At 44.0% G+C, this 26443-nt stretch overlaps 2 protein-coding genes across 3 annotated transcripts in view; both read right to left on the reverse strand.

Moving 5' to 3' along the window:
• The window catches only part of LOC310639331 (tyrosine-protein phosphatase non-receptor type substrate 1-like), a 184737-nt gene extending 164187 nt beyond the window's left edge, over positions 1 to 20550 (reverse strand). The window contains exons 1-4 of one of the 2 annotated variants that reach the window (XR_014492275.1): positions 20403 to 20550; positions 13675 to 13986; positions 12409 to 12756; positions 8756 to 8983 (exon numbers count right to left, since the gene is read on the reverse strand). Coding sequence is in view for 1 of the 2 variants with exons in the window: in XM_083360970.1 (XP_083217096.1) it covers positions 8838 to 8983; positions 12409 to 12756; positions 13675 to 13986; positions 20403 to 20490 (894 nt within the window). In the remaining variant the exon portion in view is untranslated. Of the gene's footprint in view, positions 1 to 8007; positions 8984 to 12408; positions 12757 to 13674; positions 13987 to 20402 lie in introns of those variants that run through there. The other variant, XM_083360970.1, reaches the window with a different exon arrangement.
• On the reverse strand, positions 1880 to 4475 carry LOC310637611 (signal-regulatory protein beta-1-like; the record flags this gene model as incomplete). Its single annotated transcript, XM_083358114.1, has 3 exons — positions 1880 to 2211; positions 2720 to 3061; positions 4400 to 4475. 3 exons carry the CDS (start codon positions 4473 to 4475, stop codon positions 1880 to 1882), a joined length of 750 nt encoding a protein of 249 aa, XP_083214240.1.
• Positions 20551 to 26443: the final 5893 nt, after the last annotated feature.

Genomic DNA, 26443 nt, shown 5'->3' on the forward strand with positions numbered 1-26443 from the left:
TCTTGAAAGCCTCCATTGATGAAGCTCCCACAGCTTCAGAAGGCAACTTCTGTTCCATTGATTCCCAGAAATTTAAAGGAGGAAACTCTCTCCACACAGTCCTCCCCGATGTAAAGTGGGGCAGATTCCCCCTTTTTTCTCCGGAAGTCTAACACCGGAGACTTAGCTGTCTAATAAAATTATGGTATCAACGTAACTACTAGCCATCTCTATAGCAGTAACCCACTGAATTGTCAAAGGCCCAATCAAAATTTCATTTCCCCCCCTCCTTTCACGCAGAAAGCCCAGAAGCGGTTTTGAAGTAACCCCAAAACTTCAACTGAGTCACAGTCAGGGCAAAACAAAGTAAGGTTATTTTTTGAAGATCTCTGTATTGGTTTAATAGGCTTATAATGTTACATGTTTGGAAGAGTGAAGCATTATACAAGCATTTTAATAACATTATTATCGATTCATTTAACCATATCATTTCTCATCCTCAAAATCTGTCGGGGCCAGGAGTTCCTAACTTGAATTTCCAGGCTGTCTCGCTTGCCGGGATGTTCTGGAACGATGTTTTGCCCTCTTGCATCCGTGCACTTTTATTAGGAAGAGGCAAGAGACAAAAAGTAGAATGGCCACTTTGTTCAGGGAAAGCATGACGCAGAGAACAATGATGGATTGTTGATGTGAGTCTGAAGGAGAAAAGAGAGTGGGATTGTTTCAATTTAATCATAATCTTACCCTGTAAGATGGGTGGCCAATACATTTTAAAATAATAAAATTAAATTAAAAAAATATAAAAATACACCATACAATAAAATAAAAGAAATAAAAGAAAATTATAAAAGAAAATAAAATTAATAAAATAAAATAATACAACACAATAATATAAAATACAACAATAAAATAAAACAAAATAACAACTTTAAAAAATAAAAGGCAATAAAATAAAATATAAAAAATTAAAATTAAAATAATAAAAAAGTAAAATAAAATAAAATAAAATAAAATAATAAAAAATAAAATACACTAAGATCAAACAAAATAAAATTAAAATAATGAAACAAAAAATAAAGTAAAGTAAAATAAAATAAAATAAAAAATATATAAGATAAAGTAAAAAATAAAATAAAATAATAAAATAAAATAAAATAAAATAATAAAATAAAATAAAATAAAATAATAAAATAAAATAAAATAATAAAATAAAATAAAATAAAATAAGAAATGGATGGAAACTGAGCAAAGAGACACAACCTAGAACTAAGGAGAAATTTCCTGACAGTTAGAACAATTAACCAGTGGAACAATCTGCCTCCAGAAGTTGTGAATGCTCCAACACAAAGCAAAGTGAAACAATTCCGGGACAATCAGGATTAAAATATATCTTGCCAATTGGAAGCTCCACTCAATTTGGCCCAAATTCCTGGGGAAAAAGCCAGAGGTGGAAGGTCTTTCTAAAGATCTGCTCCCCACAACCACAGCCCTATGAGGTAGCAAGGGCTGAGAAATCACAAGCAAAGGACAGCCAACAACTTAAAACTCAGCCATCCCCAATCAAACATCTAAAAAGCCACTTACGACAGGCACTATAAATACCACACAGAGAATTGCACACATTCTAACTAGAGAGAAGTTCCCGAGGATGGGCTGCAGCATGCGTCCGAAAGCTCGGAATAAAAAAATAATCTCTGGTCCTGTTGACCCACACAGATTGGGTGCTGCCACAACATCCTGGGACACGTACATTTGCCTTCCTTTGTGAGAAAGTATGGTTGGTCTTAAGTGGGCTTCCATGGGACGAGCACCTGGCTCTGCCTGGTGCCTTCCCTCTGCCACGGAGGGCCCTCTGCCACGTCGAGACTCCGTGGTCTTGTCCCTCTGTGCAACCCAGAGCTCACCTACCTCTTAGGAGGACCTCACCGAGCTGGAAGTTCTGCTGGAGAGGACCATCCAAGGAACTGTGTTGGATCTGGCAGGTCAGCTGAGACTTCCCATCTCCGTGCTCAAGCGGGATTTTCACCACGCTGTCCACTCGGTATGAGATGGTCTCTTTTCTTTCAGAATCCACAACGTTGGTCTGGGCAGTATCTATCCTTTTCCCGTCCTTCAACCAGCTGACTGTGATCTCTCGGGGAAAGAATCCCTCTGTGGAGCAATTGAAGGTGGCCTGAGATCCTGCCATGATTCTTCCCGTGGGGCCGTGAACCACAGGCTGGGATGGCTTGGCTGAGGGAGAAAGCAGAGAGAGAAATCACTTTACCAAGAGCCTTGGTGGAGCAGTGGGCTAATGCCTCCTTAAGTAACACCAGCTGCCTGCAATTAGTGCAGGTTCGAGTCCCACCAGGCTCAAGGTTGACTCAGCCTTCCATCCTTCCGAGGTAGGTAAAATGAGGACCCAGATTGTTGGGGGCAATTAAGCTGACTTTGTAATGCCGCTTGGGGTGTGTGTGAAAGCCCTAATAAGCAGGCATATACATAGAATGAAGGCTACTGCTAAGTTTGTAAGCCGCCCTGAGTCTTCGGAGAAGGGCAGGATATAAATGGAATTAAAATAAATAAATAAATAAATAAAATAAACTTGACGTTCCTCAGAGACAATGCAGGAGTCTCCAAGACTTTGTTGGTCAAAGAGACTCAGCTTCAGAACATGGGGTTTACTCCCACATGTCTCTCGGTTGACTGGGACCACCTCCCTCCATCCCCAGAAATAATATGGGGAGGGGGGATCACCTACTGATCACAAAGACCTCAGTGCCTTTCCCTGATCCCAGTTGTTCCTCTGGGGTCCCTGCGCTGAACTTCAGACAATTGTAGGGCCCAGCATCTTCAGGGAGGATGTTTTGGAAGTTTAGCGTGACGTTCGTGTTTGACCATTGGATGACCTTCACATGTGGCAAGAAAACCATTTCCATGTCTTGTAGAGCGACGACTTTCCCAATGCCCAGGCGTTTATACCATCTCACAGGTCCGGGCAGATTTGGCCCACTCAGTATACACGTTACAGTGAGGTTGTCTCCGGCTCTCACTGACACAGTTTTGGGATGCTGTGTTATCTCCACATTCTGTCCTCCAATGTCTGGAAACAAAAAGCGACGTTTTTATATCAGGTGTCCCACAGCTGCCTTTTTCAGGCGGCAACGGGACTTTCTTGTTTTTCTTTGAAGAGGTTTCGCTTCTCACCCGAGAAGCTTCCTCAGGTTCTGACTGGATGGTGGGGAAGGGAAGGATTTATACTCCTTGCAGACAGCCGGTTATTTGCATCCTTTTAGAGGGTTGTTGAGGCCACCTGGAGGTTTACCTGTATCCTCAGGGTCACCTGAGTGGTGCAAATGGGTGTGGAGCCTTCTTGGCTGCAGGATGTTTTTTTCTGTCCTGTATCCCTTCGGAAGAAGGCTCCACACCCATTTGCACTACTCAGGTGACCTTGAGGACACAGGTAAACCTCCAAATGGCCCCAACAACTCTCTAAAACAGACATGTCAAACTTGGAACATCACGTGACGTCACGTGACATATCGGCACTGTTTTGTCATTGCCGGCAATGGGGTGGGCGCGGCTTCCATGTGACGCATCTGGCCTGCGGGCCGGCAGTTTGACACCCCTGCTCTAAAAGAAGGCAAATGACCAGCTGTCTGCAAGGAGTATAAATCCTTCCACTCAACAAGAAATAATAATAATAATAATAATAATAATAATAATAATAATAATAATAATAATAATAATAATAATAATAATAATAATAATAATAATAAAATTATTTATATACCGCCCTTCTCCCGAAGGACTCAGGGCGGTGTAGTCCAGTTGCCTCTTGAAAAAGGCACCTTTGGGACAAACCAGGACCTGGATGACTGAGAATCTCCATAGAAACAACAACAACAACAACAACAACAACAACAACAACAACAACAATAATAATAATAATAATAATAATAATAATAATAATAAAAATAGGATCCTGGAGTCCTAGTGGACAATCACTTAAATGTGCTGCAGCTACCAAAAAAGCCCACACAGTGCTAGGCTGCATTAACAGAGAATCAAGATCACATGAAGTGTTGATACCGCTTTATAAGGCCTCGATAACCTTACACCTGGAATACTGCATCCAGTTTTGGTCACGACGATGTAAAAAATCCCAGTCCTAACCCCAACCCTAACCCAAACCCCAATCCTAATCCCGACCCCATTTTATCCCTAACCCTATAAAAACTAATAAAATTTATATATATAAAAAAGAAATCTTCTCTAATCAAATATCTGGGGCAGGCCCCTTGCTGGGGAATCGGGTCAGCTCACCGTTCAAAACAGTCCAGCAGGTTTGAGGCAGCCTTAATATTCATCTCGCACTGGATTTTACTCCTGTTGTCAATCTGAGAATGGAGCCTGCGTGATCTCCGTTGTCAACACTCACCCAGATTTTGCAGAAGGAGCAGCCACAGCAGCAGCAGCTGAAGAGGGATTCTCCTGAAGGACCTCAAGGCAGCCATGCCGAAGAGACATCTGGGGTGACTTGGCACCTTGCCCACGAGGTCTTTCCTCCACCGCAGGAGGAGCAAAGGAAGAATTCTCATTCCCTTCCTGTAAAGTTGGACCAATTTCTCAACTTCGAGTTTCTGCCTAGGTGATGGCACCCAGTAAATGAGGTGGTTGAGGATCTGCTATCTTCTCGGGAATAATAAAAGTCATCTCTAAATCAGCAATATTCAGGGGCCGGTCTTCTTCTGTCATCCCAACAATTAGATGCTTCAGGCCAGCTCATCGTCTCCATGGAGATTCTCAGTCATCCAGATCATGGTTCTCCCAAAGATGTTTTTTCCATGAGGTAACTGGACTTTGTTCTTCTTTGAAGACGTTTCGCTTCTTGTCCAAGTAAGCTTCTTCAGCTCTGACTGGCTGGTGGGGAATGGAGGAATTTATATTCCTTGCAGACAGCTGGTCATTTGTATTCCTTTACTGAGTCCTTGAGGCCACCTGGAGGTTTACCTGTGTCCTCAGGGTCATCTGAGTGAGCAAATGCATGCAGTGCCTTCTCCTCCAAATGGCCTCAACGGCTCTCTAAAAGAAGGCAAATGACCAGCTGTCTGCAAGGAGTATAAATCCTTCCATTTCGCCACCATCCAGTCAGAGCTGAAGAAGCTTCTGGGATGAGAAGCGAAACGTCTTCAAAGAAAAACAAGAAAGGCCAGTTGCCTCCTGAAAAAGCATCTTTGGGTTCAGACCAGCTAATTTCTCTCCTTCTCCTGGCATTTCCCAAGTGTGAGGTGTCTAGAGGTGTGAGACAAGGAAGAGAACGTAGCTTTGCATGATGCTGCTTCAAGGTGACTTTGGAAACAAGCCACTGGAGGAAAAGCTAAGCTACCGGTAAGCTAAGCCAGATTCACACCACACAGGAAGTTACATATTTGAAAAAGCAATCATATTTAAAGCTAAACCAGCTTCATATGTTGTGTGAACACAGCTTACAGGCGTAGAAGGTCATGTAGTCCAGCCACCTGCTGTTGTTTCTGACCTAGGGGTCTTTGTGGACATTACACAGCATGTCAGGATAGAATAGAATAGAATAGAATAGAATAGAATAGAATAGAATAGAATAGAATAGAATAGAATAGAATAGAATAGAATGGAATGGAATGGAATGGAATGGAATGGAATGGAATGGAGTAGAGTAGAGTAGAGTAGGAGCTGGAAGGGACCTTAGAGGTCCTCTAGTCCATCCCCCTGCTCAGGCAGGAAACTTTATACCATTTCAGACAAATGGCTGTCCAGTCTCTTCTTAAAAACTGCCAGTATTGGGAGCATTCACAACTTCTGGTGGCAACTCGTTCCACTGGTTAATTGTTCTAACTGTCAGGAAATTCCTCCTTAGTTCCAGGTTGCTCCTCTCCTTGATGAGTTTCCATCCGTTGCTTCTCCTCCTGCCTTCAGGCGCTTTGGAGGATAGCTTGACTCCCTCTTCTTTGGGGCAGCCCCTGAGATATTGGAAGACTGCTATCCTGTCACCCACCCCAGTCCTTCTTTTCTCTAGACAAGCCAAACCATGTTCCTGCAACCGTTCTTCGTATATTTTAGCCTCCAGTCCTTTTGGAGGTCTCAATTCTTCTCTCCCAGAATCCCCTGAGGTTATCTACCTCTTTCCACCTTTTTTTTTCATGTTGTTCATCCTTATGTCCAGCCTTTCAAAGGGATCCCTCCACCCGTCAGTTACTCGGGCGTGTCAGAAGAATAGGACCTCTACACCTTCTGTATCTTTCTAAGAAGTACAATTTCAAATAATCTAAACAGAACTAAATTCTGCGGTGAAAAGTTACTAAATCTGTGGTTCGGGCTATCAAGTCCTTCATCTGCTTCCTCTTTATCGGAGGGACCGATCCACTTCCTAAGAGGAAAAACAGAATCAAACTTGACTTTAAGAAAAAAACAAATGAAAGAATACTTTTCTTTAAAAACAAGTTTCTTTCAATAGACATATGGATCAATCTGAAAACTGTTAGATTGGGTTGGTACGTTATCATCAACACGCATTAGAGAAAATAACTTTCAAAGATAATAGAGTAAGGTTTGAAAACCCCGGGAAAGAAATGAATTTTTTTTCCCCTTTTCTATTTGAGCATTGATGGTGTTTGGAACAGATGTGTCTTCCGTGCCAAATTGTGAGCGGGAAGGTCCTTCTGCTCATAAATTCCAAGTTAAATCAGAACTTAGATGAACATCTTCAGCATCAAAGCAGACACCAGCCAGAGCATAGAACAATTCAAAGCAACTGTGCTTTGTTTACTCAAGTGTGAGAGGGATTTCGGAGTCCTAGTGGACAATCACTTAACTAGGAGCCAGCCGTGTGCTGCAGCTGCCAAAAAAGCCAACACAGTGCTAGGCTGCATTAACAGAGGGATAGAATCAAGTTCACGTGACGTGTTAATACCGCTTTACAAGGCCTTGGTAAGGCCACACTTGGAATTCTGCATCCAGTTTTGCTCACCAGGATCACCTTTCTTGCCACGACTGTTAAGTCAATCATTGCAACTGTTAAGTTAGTAACATGGCTGTCAAGTGAATCTGGCTTCCCATGATCCCAGGACATGGCAAGCCTCATACATATGAGACTGTTGCCAAGCGTCTGAATTTTAATCGTGCAACCACGGGGGATGCTGCAACGGTCGTTAAGTGTGGGAAAATGCTCATAAATCACTTTTTTTCAATTGACTTTGAACAGTCACTAAATGAAAGGCCGTACGTCAAGGACTGCCAGTATATTCTTGTCACTCAGACAGTTGTTATCACACTGAGACTGGTTGAAGCCCCAGATTTTTAACTAACCACATAGATAGAACTGGAGAAGCTTCTTGGGCGAGAAGCGAAATGTCTTCAAGAAAGATCGAGGAAGTCCAGGTGCTGTATGGAAAAAAAGCAGCTTTGGGACACCATGCTGGTCTAATGTCTGAAGTGACCCTCTGCCTCTGAGTGATTGTGGGGTGGGGTCTTGCAAGCCTGGAAGTGAGAATAGATGGGAGTGGGGTTTGCCTGTCCTGGCCATTCAGATGTGCTCCCGCAAAATGCAATATGGGTCCAAAAATAACCCACGTCCTAAAAATTCCTGGGAATTCTTGAACCAGGCCTGTTGTCCTGTTCCCATTTCTCAAATTTACTCCGTTGACCCTGGGGGAAAAGACAAGGATTTCCTAGAAATGTTTGGATTATTATTATTTTTTTAAAAAAAAGCCACAGAAGATTATTTCAATGTTTAGGTATAATGCCAAAAAAAGACTAATTAACTTGACTTTGCATGTCACAACAGCGGCAAGAATTATATTGGCGCAACACTGGAAAAATGAAGGAATACCATCAGATGAAGAGATAATTTTAACAAAGACTAGAATGCGCAGAGATGGACAGATTTTTTTTAAATTTGTTTTTAACTTTTGTATCTTTGTTTTTTAATCACCCTGTAAACCACCCTGAGTCCTTCGGGAAAGGGCGGTATATAAATGTAATAAAATAAAATAAAATAAAATAAATAGATTGACTAGGAGACTGAAAGAAAAAAAAAAGAAACGGACTCTTATCAAACTTGGGATTTATTTTTGTCATTGGTTGGAGGAAAGAAGAAAGGATTAGGAATTGAATATGTATTTTCGTGTAAACTCAAGACGGCATGTCGGTTTTAAAATTATTATTGTATGTATGGAAAAAAATGAATTAAAAAATTTATATAAAAAAGAAGATTATTTCAATGTATGTTGACTCTGGCGAGATTACTAGAGTTGGAAGGATTTGATCCTACACTCTGTGGAGGAACGGTTGGTGAAAATCTATAGATTTTGCTTTCTTTCTTTCTTTCTTTCTTTCTTTCTTTCTTTCTTTCTTTCTTTCTTTCTTTCTTTCTCTCTCTCTCTCTTTCTTCTTTCTTCCTTCCTTCCTTCCTTCCTTCCTTCCTTCTTCTTCTTTCTTTCTTTCTTTCTTTCTTTCTTTCTTTCTTTCTTTCTTTCTTTCTTTCTTTCTTTCTTTCTCCTTCCTTCCTTCCCTCTTCTTTCTTTCTTCTCTTTCTTTCTTTCTTTCTTTCTTTCTTCCTTTCTTCCTTTCTTCCTTTCTTCCTTTCTTTCTTTCTTTCTTTCTTTCTTTCTTTCTTTCTTTCTTTCTTTCTTTCTTTCTTCCTTCCTTCCTTCCTTCCTTCCTTCCTTCCTTCCTTCCTTCTTTCCTCTTTCTTTCTTTCTTTCTTTCTTTCTTTCTTTCTTTCTTTCTTTCTTTCTTTCTTTCTTTCTTTCTTCCTTACTTTACATAGAGAGAGAGCTAGTTTGGTGTACTGGTTAAGGCACCAGGCTACAAACCAGGAGACTGTGAGTTCTAGTCCCGCCTTAGACAGGTCTAGAGTTAGCAGAATAACTTGCAAGGCAGCATCCACGTTGCTTTATTTGGAAAAGGCCCCGGAGGAAGAGAACCATTGCTACTTTGTTCAGGAAAAGCCCGACGCAGAGACCAAGGATGGATTTTCCCAGCGAACCTGTGGAGAAAAGACAGGGGATTATTTTTGATTTATTCCTAATAAAGCCAGAGGATTTCACACAAGGCTTCGAGCTCCCTCTACTGCTGGAAAACTCCTGATTTTTATTCAAGGCAGAAGAAGTCAGCAGCGTCTGTTCTGAGACACAAAATCTTGGTCAGGTTTCCTTGTTCGTGCGGGAGATTGCGACCCAGGAAAAACTCTTCAGGCTGAGGTTGTTAATAAAGAAAGATTTAATCTGATACGAGAAGTGGCAGCCTTGGGGCTGCCGAGTGAAGAGTTGGGAGAGAAGGGATGGAGGGGAGGGGAGAAGAGAAGAGAAGCAGGGAGCCCACGGGAAAGAGAGGTCAGAAGGCGAAGGAGTAAGTAAGAGTTACTTACCTGGTGCTCTCATGGCTTGTTTGTTGGCTTGCAAATATTTTATTACCCAGCTAGGTAACATCATCGGGGATAGAAGGCAGCGGGGTTTGCAAAGAGGAGGAGGAGGAGGAGGAGGAGGAGGAGGAGGAGAGGCGATGAAGGAGGAGGAAGACTGTGGGGTCCTTGGTGTTCTCTGAGTTTTCAGGTTCACATCAGACCAAGCTGGATCTATGGTAGCCTCTCTAGAAGGAAATCTTTGCTGATCTCTGAGCTTCTGATTGTCTTGCTGGTGTTTCATGGACCAAGTAGGGAACCTCATCAGTAGGAGTCCGATGATGTTCCTTCGTTCTGATGAGGTTACCTAGTTGAGTATGGATATATTATATATTAGTGTTAGAGGTTAACCTGACAGCTCAGCTGAATAACACCCGGCAACAACAGGTGGCGTCTAACTCCCGTCCTATTGGTCAAGCCGTTCTGGCGGGACCCTTTAAGGATGTGGATTGGCTGGCTGGCTTGCCGGCAACAGTATTTAAAGAAGCTGAGCTGTGGAGAGTTTGTCTGTTCCATCCACAAATAAAGCTGAGCTCAAACCTCGATGTCCTGTCATCTGTTCCTGACCGGTCTACCCACGATACTTAACAGCGGAAACATCTGCAAAACAACAACCAAGCTCAGAGAGCAGCGAGGACCTCCCAGTCCTTCTCATCCTCTTCCTCCGCCTCCTCCTCCTCCCTCTCCCCCTCCCCCTCCTTCTTTTCTTCCTCCTCCTTTTCCTCCTCATAATCATAATAGTAAAGTTGGAAGGGACCTTGGAGGTCATCTAGTTCAACCCCCCTGCTCAGGCAGGAAACCCTATATCATTTCAGACAAATGGTTGTCCAGTCTTTTCTTAAAAGCTTCCAGTGTTGGAGCATTCACAAGTTCTGGAGGCAGGTTATTCCGCTGGTTAATTGTTCTCACTGTCAGGAAGTTTCTCCTTAGTTCCAGGTTGCTTCTCTCCTTGACTAGTTTCCATCCGTTGCTTCTTGTCCTGCCTTTGGGCACTTTGGAGAATAGCTTGACTCCCTCTTCTTTGGGGCAGCCCCTGAGATATTGGAACGCTGCTATCATGTCACCCCTCACCCTTCTCTTCGTTAAACGAGACATACCCAATTCCAGCAACCGTTCCCTATATGTTTTAGCCTCCAGTCCCCCAATCATCTTTGTTGCTCTTCTCTGCACTCTTTCTAGAGCCTCAACATCTTTTTTACATCATGGTGATCAAAACTGGATGCAGTATTCCAAGTGTGGCCTTACCAAGGCCTTGTAAAGTGGTATTATTTATTTATTTATTTATTTATTTATTTATTTATTTAATTAATTAATTAATTAATTAATTAGTTTTCTATACCGCCCTATTCCCGAAGGACTCAGGGCGGTTTACAGGGCAATATTTAAAAGACAATATAAAATTAAGATAAAAAATAGAATTAAAAAGAATTAAATTAATAATAGCCCAACAATAAAACAATGTTAAAAACTTAAAACTAATAACCCCCTCAGTCCAGGCCAGATAGATCGAAAAGCCAGGTTTTCAGGTCCTGGCGAAACGAGCGCAGGTCGGGGGCAATCCGGAGTTCCACAGGTAAATCATTCCAAAGGGCAGGCGCACCCACAGAGAACGCCCTCCCCCTGGGGATCACCCGCCGGCATTCCCTGACCGGCGGCACCCTAAGGAGGCCCTCCCTATGGGGGCGCACAAGACGATGGGAAGTTGATGCCGGCAGCAGGTGTTCCCTTAAATATCCTGGACCCAAGCCATTTAGGGCTTTATAGGTCATCACCAGCACCTTGAATCTCACCCGGAGGGCAACTGGAAGCCAATGCAGCTCGCGGAGCAGAGTTGTATTAATACTTCACGCGATCTTGATTCTATCCCTCTGTTGATGCAGCCTAGGACTGTGTTGGCTTTTTTGACCAGACTTTGGTCGAAGAGAAAATACAACAGAAGAAACAAATAAACAAATTGTTTATTAAGGTCCAGTATCTTTTTTTTGTTTAAATTTTATTAGTTTTTATAGGGTTAGATATGAGGTAGGGTCGGGATTGAGTTAGTTTTAGGATTAGGGTTGGAGTTAGTGTTGGGTTTTTCCCAAATAATATTCTCAATATTTAGCAAGCAGCATAATGTCTGGGTTCGTGTGTTTAACAAGAAAAAATAGATAATAGATAATTATCATAAAAATATGTTAATTAATCACTCAATAGTCTTCTCCTTACTATTATATATTTCATATAGTATAAAACAAATCTGTAAAAAAACCCTGCAGGTTGTATGTCAATAAACCTGGCTCAAAAACAGTAACTGTGAGATGGACCTTGGAGTCCTAGTGGATGATTGCTTGACCATGAGCCAGCCGTGTGCAGCAGCAGCCAAAAAAGCTAACACAATCCTGGGTTGTATGAACAGAGGCATAGAATCAAGATCACGCGAAGTATTAGCACCGCTTTATAAAACCCTGGTGAGACCACACCTGGAATACCGCAACCAATTTTGGTCACCATACCACAAAAAAGTTGCTGAGAGTTTGGAAAAAGTTCGGAGAAGAGCAACTGAGATGTTCAAAGACCTGGACATGAAAACATATGAAGAACCGCTGCAGGATTTGGGTTTGGCTAGTGCTAGTCTAAAGAAAAGAAATAGGAGCGACATGATAGCAATATTCCAGTATTTGAGGGACTGCCAAAAAGAAGAGGGGGTCACGTTATTCTCCCAAGTATCAAGAGTGAAGGACAAGAAACAATGGTTGGAAAATGATTAAAGAGAGAATCACCCTGGAATTAAGGAGAAACTTCCTAACAGGCAGGACAATTAACCAGTGGAACAGCTTGCCACCAGAAATCGTGGGCGCTCCATCACTGGAGGTTTTTAAGAAGAGACTGGACATTCACATGTCTAAGATGGTATAGGTTCTCCTGCTTGAGCAGGGGGCTGGACTAGAAGACCTCCAAGGTCCCTTCCAGTTTTATTCTACTCTATTCTAAATCCTCAGAAAAAAAAAGTTCTGAAGGTCCATACTTACTTTTTGGATCAGTATTCAAACTTCTATTGTCTTCAAATGGACTCCTAATAAAGAGTGTTGCTGTTTCATTGACCAGAGGCTGGGAATTATGCTCAACCTGGCAAAGGAACACGGAGGAGTTCTTGTCTTCGGTGGCCATCACCTCCAGGTAGGTCTCCAGGGAAAAGGTCCCATCTGGATTCCAGGTCCTCTGGGCTACAGTTCCTTTTCTGCCTGGGGCATCCTTGGCAAACAACTCCACTTTTGCATCGTCCGGATAAAAACTTTCTGCGTGGCAAGTGATCGTCACCGTGGCGTTCGGCTGGACGGGGGAAGGCGGGCTGGTCTCTAGACGGACTTTGGGAGGAACTGAGCAAAGAAAGCCAAAGAGATCAGTCAGAAGAGCTTCAAACTCACGGCTTTTGCATGCAGAAGAGCCTAGAACAACCAACTGATTCTGCTCGCCGATCGTGGCATTGGGGAAGTAATCCCAGGACAGCCTATATTAAATATATAACTATTTTACCACCTGGGACAACTTTAGCCAGGTCCCTGAGGAAGGAGCCAGAGATGGAAGATCTTTCTAAAGATCGGCTCCCCACAGCCACAGTCTTGTGAGGTAACTTGGGTTGGGAATGGTTGGCAGCAGTTCCCTTCTAGGGGATAAGAACCTGGGTTTGCCTGGTGCCATTGCCTCTCCCTCTGCCCCCTCCAGTCTCCATAGCCTCGTCCTTCTCTGCAACCCAGAGCAGATGATCGAGAGCATCCTGTCATATGGCATCACAGCCTGGTTTGGAAGCATCCCTGCTTCGGACAGGAAGGCGGTGCAGAGAGTGGTGAGGACAGCAGAAAAGATTATTGGCAGTTCCTTCCCCGCCATCCAGGACGTGGCACATACGCGATGCTTGAGCAGGGTCTGCAAGATTGTCTGGGACACGACACACCCTCTTCACGACCCGTTTTCCTTGTTACCTTCTGGGAGGGGGGGGCTCCGTGGTATCCGAAGCAGAACATCCAGATTCAGCCATAGTTTCATTCCATACAGCATTAACCTTGTGAACTCTCAAGCTTCCTCCTTCCATTATATATTCAAGATGGGACAGTGTCTAATATTTTATTGTTATGTATATGTAGGGTTGTGGGTCTATACATATGTTGTTTATAGTATGTTTTAGCGGTGTGTCATGTATGTGTTTCACCTTGAGAGGGGGCAACTAAATTTCATTTTTGATGTGTGCCGTTGTGCCCGCAGTAAAAAATGACAATAAAGATTATCTTATCACCTACCTCTTAGGACATCACGAAGTGGGAAGGACTTCTGCAGAGCATCCGTCAGGAGGCCTTCTTGGATGCAGCAGGTCAACTGTGATTTCATGTCTCCTTGCTCCAGTGTGATTGTCAATTCGATCTCCACTCGGTACAAGTTAAGCTGACTTGTAGAAATGTCAATGGAGGTAACCCCCAAACGTTTCCCATCTTTTAACCACATGAATATTTCTGGATGGGTGGTCAGTCCCCCTGCAGAGCACTTGAAGGACGCCTGAGATCCTGCGGTGATTCTGCTGGGGGGGCCACGAACCACAAGCTGGAGTGGCTGGGCTGGGGGAGAAAGTAGAGAGAACTCAGTTGATGTTTCTCAGAGACAATACAGACTTGCAATCGTGGCAAATATCCGTAGCTTGGGTGTAGGGTGAAAGTGAAGTATAATAATAATAATAATAATAATAATAATAATAATAATAATAATAATAATAATAATAATAATAATAATAATATATCATTTGCCTGTAAGCAAGAACTGGTGGGATCATAAAATAGAGAAAGTCATAGAAAATGATAAAGTTAAACTGCTCTGGGACTTCAAGCAAGGCTAGTAGTACCAAATAGTAATAGGCGCCTTGGGTGCAATCCCAAAACAGCTGGAGCACCACTTGGACACCATCATCAGCATTGACAAATTCACCATCAGTCAATTGCAAAAAGCAGCCTTACTAGGAACTGCTTCCATCCTGTGATGGGATCTGTAATACCATCAAACATCCACATCTGCCTATCCCAGGTCCTTGGTAAGGACTCGCTAGGCAGACAAAAATGCCAAATCCAGTCTGAACATCTGGCTGACTGTGCGATGATTAATAATGAATAATGAAATAATAATAATAATAATAATAATAATAATAATAATAATAATAATAATAATAACAACAACGACAACAACAACAACAACAACAAAACAACAACAACAACAACAACAACAACAACAATAATAATAATAATAATAATAATAATAATAATAATAATAATAAAATAAGTTGTTGGAAGGGACCTTGGAGGTCCTCTAGTCCAACCCTCTGCTCAGGCAGGAAACCCTACACCCTTTCAGACAAATGGCTGTCCAATCTCTTCTTAAAAACTTCCAGTGTTGGAGCATTCACAGCTTCTGGAGGCAGTTCTCTGAACGTGTGGGTTGGTTTCTGAACATCTCATTACCAGGCTAGGTAACATCTTCAGCAGAGTTTAAGGGGTGTCAGTGTTCCTCTGCTTATAAGGGCTTCAGGGGTGGGTGTGTCACGTGAAGGTCTTGTGTTGGGTCTTATGATGGGCCAGGTGTGATGGGCTCACAGGTGACTCACACCTGGCCCATCACAAGACCCATCACAAGACCCTCACTTGACACACCCACCCCTGAAGCCCTTATAAACAGAAGAACACCGACACGGACATCCCCTCAACTCCGATGAAGATGTTACCTAGCTTGGTAAGGAAATGTTCGGAAACCAACCCACAAGCTCGGAGAACAAACCTTCGCTCTCACAATATAGACTGTTTTTGGTCAGAGAGACTCAGCTTCTGAACACGGGATTTATTCCCACAGGTCTCTTGGTTGTCTAGGAACATTTCCCTCCCTCCCTCCCTCCCTCAATCAAGTGTGTGTGTGTGTGTCTGTTTGTGTGTGTGTGTGTGTGAGAGAGAGAGAGAGAGAGAGAGAGAGAGAGAGGCACTCTGAGACTAGACCAAAGCCACCATACTATCAGAACCCATATTCTAAGGCAGGGGTAGGCAACCTTGGCTCTTTTATGACTCGTGGACTTCAACTCCCAGAATTCCTGAGCCAGCCACGCTGAGGGAAAAGGGAGAGGTTTCCAAGCTGAGCCATGCTGGCTCAGGAATTCTGGGAGTTGAAGTCCACAAGTCATGAAGGGACCATAGTTCCCCCATGCTGGCTCAGGAATTCTGGGAGTTGAAGTCCACGAGTCATAAAAGAGCCAAGGTTGCCTACCCCTGTTCTAAGGGAACTCTTTTCTATCTTTAACTCAAACTCTACTCTCTCTATAATTATGGGTTCTGCCATGCTCCTGGAGGGGAGGGGGGGAAAGCACTGGGGTTTATTGCTCTGTTTTCCTTCTATCACTACCGTAATACTTTGCTGTTTCTGCACACTTCCCCTGTGAACTATCTCTCCCCTTGATGTCAGCTAGAAAGGGGAGGAAGAAGAAAGGAATGCGCCTCCGGCAACTGGTTTATCTCCACGTTCGGAAGGGAAGGTGTGAAAGCCGACATAACATCGCTACAACCCTGAGACAGCCTGGCGTTATCAGCTCTTTCCCACAATGGACTTAACACCTAGGGGATTGGCCCATGTGAACTGACTGGATGAACTGTTGGGGTGGGTTTTGCTTGGGACATTTTTAACCTATTGATCTGGGCGGGAAACCCTCAGATCCTGTCTATCACGCCTGCTATCTGCTTCTCCTAATAAAAGTTCCTTTTGGAAGAAACTGCTTCCACGAGGTCTGCTTTCTTAGGATGAGTTTTTGAAGTGGGCCCTGACACGTAATCTAAAAATGGTGAAGGCACATAAGCAGGGTGGACAAAAACCAGGAAAAGCTCCCCCCAGGGAAAGGGGGAACAAAAGTTGTTAAGAGAACAAAAGGACAAAAGTTGGGTCTGAGCACACGGCAAGCCCCTCCCCAAGTCCCGCCATCAAAGAAGTTGGGTCTGCATGGGAAGCTCTTCTCCACCAACTCCGGTGTGTGTGTGTGTGTGTGTGTGTGTGTGTGTCTGTCTGTCTGTCTGTCTGTCTCTCTGTCTGTCTGTCTGTCTGTCTGTCTGTCTCTCTCTCTCTCTCTCTGTGTGTGTGTCTGTCTGTCTGTCTGTCTGTCTGTCTGTCTCTGTCTCTGTCTCTGTCTCTGTCTCTGTCTCTCTCTCTCTCTCTCTCTCTCTCTCTGTGTGTGTGTGTGTGTGTGTAAAAAGAGGTCCTGAAGTCTGCCCAGCTTTTTGAGTCATTTTTGGATCCCAGACTTTGTGACTTCTGTCCCTCTGGCTAGTGCCTAGTAGCCTAGTAGTGGAGATGGGTAAGTGTGGATGAGAGAGGGAGAGAGGGAGAGAGAGAGAGAGGGAGGGAGGGAGGGAAAGGGAGAGAGAGACAGAAGGAGGGAGAGAGAGAGGGAGGGGGAGAGAGAGGGGGGAGAGGGAGAGAGAGAGAGAGAGGAGGGAGAAAGAGGGAAAAAGAGGGAGGGAGGGAGAGAGGGAGGGAGGGAGAGAGAGAGGGAGAGAGAGGGGGGAGGGAGGGAGAGAGAGAGGGAGGGAGGGAGGGAGGGAGGGAGAGAGGGAGAGAGACAGAAGGAGGGAGAGAGAGGGAGGGAGGGAGAGAGAGAAGGAGGGAGAAAGAGGGAGAAAGAGGGAGGGAGAGAGAGAGGGAGGGAGAGAGAGGGAGAGAGAAGGAGAGAGAGAGAGAGAGGGAGGGAGAGGGAGGATGGGAGGGAGAGAGGGGGAGGGAGAGAGGGAGAGAGATAGAGGGAGGGAGGGAGGGAGAGGGAGAGGGAGAGAGAGACAGAAGGAGGGAGAGAGAGAGAGGGAGGGAGAGAGAGAGAAGGAAGGAGAAAGGGAGAAAGAGGGAGGGAGGGAGAGAGAGTGAGAGAGAGAGGGAGAGAGGGAGGGAGAGAGAGGGGGAGAGAGAGAGGGAGTGAGAGAGAGAGAGGAAGGGAGGGAGAGGGAGGGAGAGAGGGAGAGGGAGAGGGAGAGGGAGAGAGAGAGAGAGAGAGAGAGAGAGAGAGAGAGAGAGAGAGAGAGAGAGAGAGAGAGAGAGAAATATATGAGTAAAAGCTTGCTGTTAATTTAAATTCACTGGGTCTCTGTGTATTTTAAACAACCTTTTGTGCCTCAGTGCGTGGTTGATTTGGGATTGAGTGTGGCAGTTTTCCAGGCCTGAGAGCACACTTGTGTAACACAGCCTACTGATCATGCAGATCACAGTGCCTTTCATTGAAGTCAGCTCTTTTTGTATTCCCTGCCCTGAACTTCACACAACAGGAAGTCCCAGCACCTTCAAGGCAGAGGTTTTGGAAATGGATGCTGAAATCTGAGTTTGATCCTGGGATGACCCTCCTCACCTCTTTCTAGAGTCTCAGCATCTCAACACCTTCTTTACATTGTCACCACAATGTAGAAAAGACGTTGAGACTCTGGAAAGAGTGCAGAGAAGAGCAACAAAGAGGATCAGGGGAGTGGAGGCTCAAACATATAAGGAACAGTTGCTGGAATGTGTCTAGTTTAAGGAAGAGAAGGATGAGGGGGGACATATAGCAACCTTCCAATACCTGAGTGGCTGCCACAAAAAAGAGGGGGTCACCCTATTCTCCAAAGCACCTGAAGGTAGGACAAGAAACAACGGATGGAAATCTATAAAGGAGAAAAGCAACCTGGAAATAAGATGGAATTTCCTGACAGTGAGAACTATTAACAAGTGGAACAACTAGTGAATGTTCCAACACTGGAAGTTTTTAAGAAGAGACTGGACAGCCATTTGTCTGAAATGGTATAGGGTTTCCTGCCTGAGCAGGGGGTTGGACTAGATGACCTCCAAGGTCCATTCCAACTATCCTATCCTATCCTATCCTATCCTATCCTATCCTATCCTATCCTATCCTATCCTATCCTATCCTTTTCTATTCTATTCTATTCTATTCTATTCTATTCTATTCTATTCTATTCTATTCTATTCTATTCTATTCTATTCTATTCTATTCTATTCTATTCTATTCTATTCTATTCTACAATCTGCTGTTTCTATTCTATTCTATTCTATTCTATTCTATTCTACAATCTGCTGTTTCTATTCTATTCTATTCTATTCTATTCTATTCTATTCTATTCTATTCTATTCTATTCTATTCTATTCTACAATCTGCTGTTTCTATTCTATTCTATTCTATTCTATTCTACAATCTGCTGTTTCTATTCTATTCTATTCTATTCTATTCTATTCTATTCTATTCTATTCTATTCTTTTCTATTCTATTCTATTCTACAATCTGCTGTTTCTATTCTATTCTATTCTATTCTATTCTATTCTATTCTATTCTATTCTATTCTATTCTATTCTATTCTATTCTATTCTATTCTACAATCTGCTGTTTCTATTCTATTCTGTTCTATTCTATTCTATTCTATTCTATTCTATTCTATTCTATTCTATTCTATTCTATTCTATTCTATTCTATTCTATTCTATTCTACAATCTGCTGTTTCTATTCTATTCTGTTCTATTCTATTCTATTCTATTCTATTCTATTCTATTCTATTCTATTCTATTCTATTCTATTCTATTCTATTCTATTCTATTCTATTCCACCTGATTGGAAGCTCTTTCTTTATTACTTCAAATTGGGGAAGGGTCTGGTGTCTATTCTGGTTTTTGTACACTGCATTGGATTGAATCCCAGCTCCTGGGAGATTCACCCCAGTTAGTATGTTCAGTTAGTGTACAGTGTGTAGTTTAGAGTGAAGTTGACTCTGGCTGTCACAGACATGGATTCTAGAACTTGTGTTCGATTCACTCTCTGTTCTCCAAGAAATGAAACCGCTTATTTGAAAAGGTTCCTCTTTTGGTTTCAGGGGTTGGAGAACAGAATTAACACAATTTCCACAATCCTTGTCAATGTGACAGCTGGAGAGAACCTCACCCTAAACAATACAGTGACTCTAGAAACCGGCCAGCGCTGTTTTTGAGAACTATCACCCCTTTGAGCAATTCCCTACCTTGAGAAGAATTAATCAATAGAACACCTTGCCTCCAGGAGTTGTGAGTGCTCCATCGCTGGAGGTTTACAATAAAAGATTGGACCACCATTTTTTGAGATTGTTCTGTACCAGCCTGCTACCGGCCCTGCAGAAAAGGCAGGGACAACCCCTTTAGAAATGGCAAGAGGCTGGAATTATGCCTGCCAAATTTATTCACATAAAACAGAGTAAGACAAGACACCAACCATAAAACACGAGCTAAGAAGCAGGAACAATCCAAGCGGTTGCCTTCAGCAAACCAGCCCTCCCACGCATTCCCCTTAAATACAGTTCAGGGCGTGGCCTCTCTGTGCCTCCTTCCGAGGTGCCCCATTGCCTTCCTCTGTTTACTCCTGATTGACTGCCTCCTGCGTCGGGCGTCCTTGAACAGGGCCAGCTGTGGGTCATCTTCATCCACGCTGTCAGGCTCACACAGCTGGGTCTCCGTGGTGACCAAGTGGGAGGGGCCTGGCTGAGGGCTCTCATCAGCAAGATCTTCAACCCCCTCAGCAAGGTCTTCAACACCCCCCTCCTCCTCTGAGTCATCCGACCCAACTGCCGAACCCACAGGCTGACCCTGAATCACAACAGCGATGGTCTTCTTGGTTCCTTCCAGCCTATGGATTCTCTGAGACGTTGAAGGTGTAGTCCTAATATCCCCAAGTTCCCATTCTAAGGACCAGTTCAAACCAGGTGGCCCCAGTTGACCTCCAGAACTTCAGATGTTCTTCCTCCCTTGTTCAACAGGCCATTTGGAGTAGAAGGCACTGGAAGAAATCTCCTTCCCAATATCTAATACTTGAAACTGGCCTCTGCTGGAAATCTACTCATCTCCGTGTGCAAAAAACAGCCCATCAGGTTTGAAGCAACCTTAATATCCACCTTGCGGCGGGTTTTGCTCCAGTTGTAAATCTGAGAACGGAACCTGCCTGATCTCCAGTGTCAACACTCACCCAGTTCCCGTGGAAGAAGCAGCAGTAGCAGCAACAGCAGCTGAAAAGGAGCAGGGATTATTCCCACGAAGGACTTCAAGGCAGCCATGCGGATAGCAGCCAGAGAGACATCTGGAGTGGCTTCGTGTTTGTCTCACCAGATCTTTCCTTCGACAGATGGAGCAAAAGAGGAACCCTCGTTTCCTCCTCGTAAAGTGGGAGCAGTTTCTCAAGTTTGAAAATCTGTGTAGGTGACAGCATCCCGTTGATGAGGTCAGAGAAGTTCTGCTGCTTATTGAGGAATAAACAAAATAGTTTCTAAATTGGCAATATTCAATGCCTCGTCTTCCTCTGCCTTCCTAAAAGTTAGAAACTCCAGACCAGTTCATTTCTCCTGTCCTCCAGGCATTTTCAGGAACAATGCTGGGTGATCATAATGATAATTTATTTATTTATTTATTTTATTACATTTATATACCGCCCTTTCCCGAAGGAATAATAATAATAATAATAATAATAATAATAATAATAATAATAATAATAATAATAATAATAATAGGAAGGGACCTTGGAGGTCTTCTAGTCCAACCCCCTGGTTAGGCAAGAAACCCTACACCATTTCAGACAAGTGGCTGTCCAGTCTCTTCTTAAAAACTTCCAGTGTTGGAGCATTCACCGCTTCTGGAGGCAGGTTGTTCCACTGGTTAATTGTTCTCACTATCAGGAAGTTTCTCCTTAGTTCTAGGTTGCTTCTCTCCTTGGTTAGTTTCCATCCGTTGCTCCTTGTCCTGCCTTCAGGTGCTTTGGAGAATAGCTTGACTCCCTCTTCTTTGGGGCAGCCCCTGAGAGACTGGAAGGCTGCTATCATGTCCCCCCTCATCCTTCTCTTCATTAAACTAGACATCCCCAATTCCAGCAACCGTTCCTTATATGTTTTAGCCTCCAGAGCCCTGATCCTCTTTGTTGCTCTTTTCTGCACTCTTTCCAGAGTTTCAACATCTTTTTTACATCGTGGTGACCAAAACTGCATGCAGTATTCCTAGTGTGTCCTTACCAAGGCATTGTAAAGTGGTATTAATACTTCACGTGAGCTTGCTAACTCTCTGATTACATCCTGGAACCAATGGATGGACGAGGCTTTTGACATGTTCATGCCTGTGTTGCCTCTGTTGATCTATCTCCCCTAACACTTGTTGTGGGTCATGGATCATCTGTGGGTCCTAAAAAGGGGCGAGAGTTACCTCTTGAAAAACAAGCCCGGGACAAAATTTAAATGATTTAATACAAACTATTTGCAAATTGCATGCATGTACTATATAAATAACAAAATAGTTAACAGGAACAACAATAATAATGGCTGCATTAACAGAGGGATAGAATCAAGATCACGTGAAGTGTTAATATCACTTTACAAGGCCTTGGTAAGGCCACACTTGGAATACGGCATCCAGTTTTGGTCACCACGATGTAAAAAAGATGTCGAGACTCTAGAAAGAGCACAGAGAAGAGCAATAAAGATGATCAGAGGACTGGAGGCTAAAACATATAAGGAACAGTTGCTGGAATTGGGCATGTCTAGTTTAATGAAGAGAAGGACAAGGGTGAACATGATAGCAGTATCCCAGTATTTGAAAGGCTGCCACAAAGAAGAGGAGGTCAAGCTCTTCTCCAAAGCGCCCGAAGGCGGGACAAGAAGCAACGGATGGAAACTCATAAAGGAGAGAAGCAACCTGGAACTAAGGAGAAACTTCCTGACAGTGAGAACAATTAGCCAGTGGAACCACCTGCCTCCAGAAGCGGTGAATACTCCAACACTGGAAGTTTTTAAGAAGAGACTGGACAGCCATTTGCCTGAAATGGTATAGGGTTTCCTGCCTTAGCAGGGGGTTGGACTAGATGACCTCCAAGGTCCCTTCCAAATTATTATTATTATTATTATTATTATTATTATTATTATTATTATTATTATTATTATTATTATTAGAATTAGAATTTTAAAGTTTCAAGACCCTCCAATAACAAATTGTTAGTGCAACCAGCTCACAGAAAATTTACCACGACATCTTATCTCTCCGAAATCATCCCAAAACTTAAGAATAATTCTTCCTAGATTAAATATCTACGTTTGTTTCTATATCACCATTTCTTATAAATTGTTGTGTAATTATCGGTAATAAATTCAATCTTCACAGTTGGTCTGTCTCCCCAACAAAGTCCAGGTGAAAGCCGCCTGCACCTGTTTACCTGTCTTGCTGATCCCTGCATATTAAAAGGAATTCACCACCACCTTTTCTGACATATAAGTTTCATTAAACGGCAGAAGCTTTTTAATAAAAGGAGCTTTGGATGAAGTGAGCTGTTGCTCATGAAAGCTTACGCCTTTTAATAAGGCATGCAATTCAAACGAGGCCTCGCCTTACAACCGTTCCTTTAGGGTTCAAAGTTGCAACAGCTCTAAAAAAAAAAAAAGTGACTTGCAACCGGTCCTTCCACTTACACACCACTTCAGCATCCCCGCGGTCACATGATCAAACTTCAGAGGCTCGGCAACTGGCATGAACTTATGACGGTTGCAGTCTCCCGGGGTCAAGCAATCACTTTTTATGACCTGACTAGAAGCCGGATTTGTTTACCTAACAACCGCAGTGATTCCCTTAACAACTGTGGCAAAAAAAATGGTTGCAAAATGGGCCGGAATTCCTTTAACAGTTGTTTTGCTTAATAATGGGAAATTTTTGGACTCAATTGTGGTCGTAAGTCAAGGATCACCTGTGCTTTATACTCAGGCACATACACACTGGGTTCTGATAGCACATCTGCACACGCACACACACACACACACACACACACACACACACACACACACACACACAGCAAACAGGCAGCTCACACTCCCTGTTGCTCCTTGGAAGTAGCTTCTGTGCAGATATTCCGAAACCAGAGCACGATTCACTTTCTCCGTCTTTACCAAAATCCAGAAGGATTACATAAAATCATAAATTACGGCCTCTGCTTGAAACTGAGCAGCCGATTCCAACTTTTTATAGCCTGCTTTGCAGACGTGGTGCTGCAGAAAACTCCCGAGACCCAGAAAAATAGATGCGTTCTGGGGGCTCCTGAGTGTTTTGTGAGCTTGGCAGCTTTCTGGCAGCCATTTCATTACTCGAGTAAGTAACATCATCGGTGCTAGGAGGGAGTTGGGCTTTGTGGAGAGGAGGAGGGGGAGGAGGAGGATTGTGGGGTCCTTGGCACTCTCTGAGATTAGTTGTTTTCTTGCAGATGTTTCATTGTGCAAACTAGGTAACATCTTCAGTGCTAGAAGGGCGTGGGGTTTGAGGAGAGGAGGAGGAGGAGGAGGAGGAGGAGGAGGAGGAGGAGGAGGAGGAGGAAGAAGAAGAAGAAGGAGAAGGAGAAGGAGAAGAAGAAGAAGGAGGAGGAGGAGAAGGAGAAGGAGAAGGAGAAGGAGGAGAAGGAGAAGGAGAAGGAGGAGGAGGAGAAGTAGTAGTAGTAGTAGTAGTAGTAGTAGTAGTAGTAGTAGTAGTAGTAGTGTACGGTCCTTGCTGCTTTCTGAGCTTGGTTGTTTACTTGCCCAACTAAGTAACATCATCACCAGTGCTAGAAAGAAGTGGGGTTTGTGAAAAGGAGGAGGGGTGGAGAGGGGGAGGAGGAGGAGGAGGAGGAAGGAAGGAGGGGAGGAGGAGGAGGTGGTGGTGGTGGTGATCTATGGGGTCCCTCTGAGTTTGCTTCTTTTCTTGCAGACGTCTCATGACCCAACTATGTAACAGCATCAGTGGAGGAAGGAGGTGGGGTTTGCTCCCGTTTATATATAAGTGGCTTGCCCTGTCATTCCCTCCTAATACTGATAATGCTACCTCGTCAGGTAATGAAAACATCTGTTGTTAAGCTTCACCCAGTGACTTCGCTGGTCGGAAGGTCGCCAAAGGGGGGAATCACGTGACCTTGGGACACACCAACGGTCATAAGCAGGAGTCAGTTGCCAAGCGTCTGAATTTGGATCGCATGATCCTGGGGATGCTACAAAGGCCGTAAGTGTGAAAAACGGCCGCCGGTCACTTTTCCCAGTGCAGCTGTGACTTTGGATGGTCACTAAATGAAGTGGTTGTAAGTCCAGGATCACCCGTCCATCTATTTGCACTACAGTTGACCTGACCTTTCTTCCCTATATAAAGGCAAAAGGTTCCCCCGCACATGCGTACTAGTCGTTTCCGACTCTAGGGGCCGGTGCTCATCTCCGTTCCAAAGCCGAAGAGCCAGCGCTTGTCCAAGGACGTCTCCGTGGTCATGTGGCCGGCATGACTAGACGCCAAAGGCGCACAGAGCGCTGTTACCTTCCCAACTGAGTGGTCCCTATTTTTCTACTTGCATTTTTACGTGCTTTCGAACTGCTAGGTTGGCAGAAGCTGGGATGAGTAACAGGCGCTCACTCTGTTATGCGGCACTCGGGATTCGACCCGCCAAACTGCCGACCTTCTGATCGACAAGCTCAGCATCCTAACCCACTGAGCCAAAAATAGCTAACAGGACAAAACCACAGTGAAGTTAAAGTTCCAAGCGCTCTCTGAACAGTCTGCTATCGCAATTTATCTGTGGAAAGTCTGCACAGTTTTCTGGTTTACCAGAACTCACCCTGATCATTATCTCTAAGCCCGGGGGGTCAAATACCTCCCTTTGGCTAATAAATAATAAAAACGTTCCTTGGGTTTTTAATCGGGAACTCTCCTAGCAATTGCAACTCATTCCCAAGCCTTTTCTTTTTCTTTCTTTCTTTCTTTCTTTCTTTCTTTCTTTCTTTCTTTCTTTCTTTCTTTCTTTCTTTCTTTCTTTCTCTCTCTCTCTCTCTCTCTCTTTCTTTCTTTCTTTCTTTTTTTAAAAAAATCTTTTTTAGGCTGCAACACGGCAAGGTTGCTGCTTTGTGTCTAGAAAACTGCGCTTTCTATCCTTCCACCTTGCAGAGTTTCCATGGATTTACAGAAGAGAAGCATTTGCTTCTGACTGGGTGGATTTGAGCAGCGTCAGGAGTGACGTACCAGGGTAGAAAATTTAGATGTGCGGCAGAAAAACCCAGGAGAGGCACCCAGGCGTAACAATTTATGGACAAACCAAGGCAGGGCACGTGTGCAGAGGGGATAGTCACTAAAAGGAGAGTGTTCTTGCGAGGGTTATTCCAGCCAGACATCACTGCAAAGAGAGCAGACAAAGACCAGCCACAAAGATGATTAGGGGATTGGAGGCTAAAACGTAACAATGAACTGAACGATGAGCAGGGAACAGAGTATATCCAGTTTAATGGGAAAGAAGGATTAGGAACAGAGGGATATGCATCAAGATCACGTGAAGTATTACCGTATTTTCCGGCGTATAAGACGGCTTTTTAACCCATAAAAATCTTCTCAAAAGTTGGGGGGGTCGTCTTATACTGGGCCAGTTGCGGCCCTATCTAGACCGGGATGCCTTGCGCACAGTCACTCATGCGCTCGTGACCTCTCGTCTAGACTACTGTAATGCTCTCTACATGGGGCTGCCCTTGAGGTCCACCCGGAGACTCCAGCTGGTGCAGAATGCAGCCGCGCGAGTCGTCTTGGGAGTTTCCCGATACTCCCATGTTACACCTTTGCTCCACGAGCTGCATTGGCTACCGGTTGCTCTCCGGGTGAGGTTCAAGGTGTTAGTTATGACGTACAAAGCCCTTCATGGCATGGGTCCGGATTACCTACGGCAACACCTGCGACCGGCGTCAACTTCCCTCCGTCCAGTGCGCTCCCACAGAGAGGGCCTCCTCAGGGTGCCGCCGATCAAAGAATGCCGATTGGTGACCCCCAGGGGGAGAGCGTTCTCTGTGGGCGCGCCAGACCTCTGGAACCGCTTACCGGTTGAGCTCCGGACGGCCCCCGACCTTCGCTCCTTCCGGCGCGATCTTAAAACATTCTTTTTCGAACAAGCTGGCCTGGTCTGACGGGATGGGGTTGGGTTTTTAAAATTAGTTTTTAACTTAATATGTATTGATTTTATGGGCATGATGTTTAATGGTTTTTTAATTTTTG

The sequence above is a fragment of the Vipera ursinii genome (genome assembly GCF_947247035.1).
Source record: "Vipera ursinii genome assembly, chromosome: 3".
Classification (NCBI taxonomy): Eukaryota; Metazoa; Chordata; class Lepidosauria; order Squamata; family Viperidae; genus Vipera; species Vipera ursinii.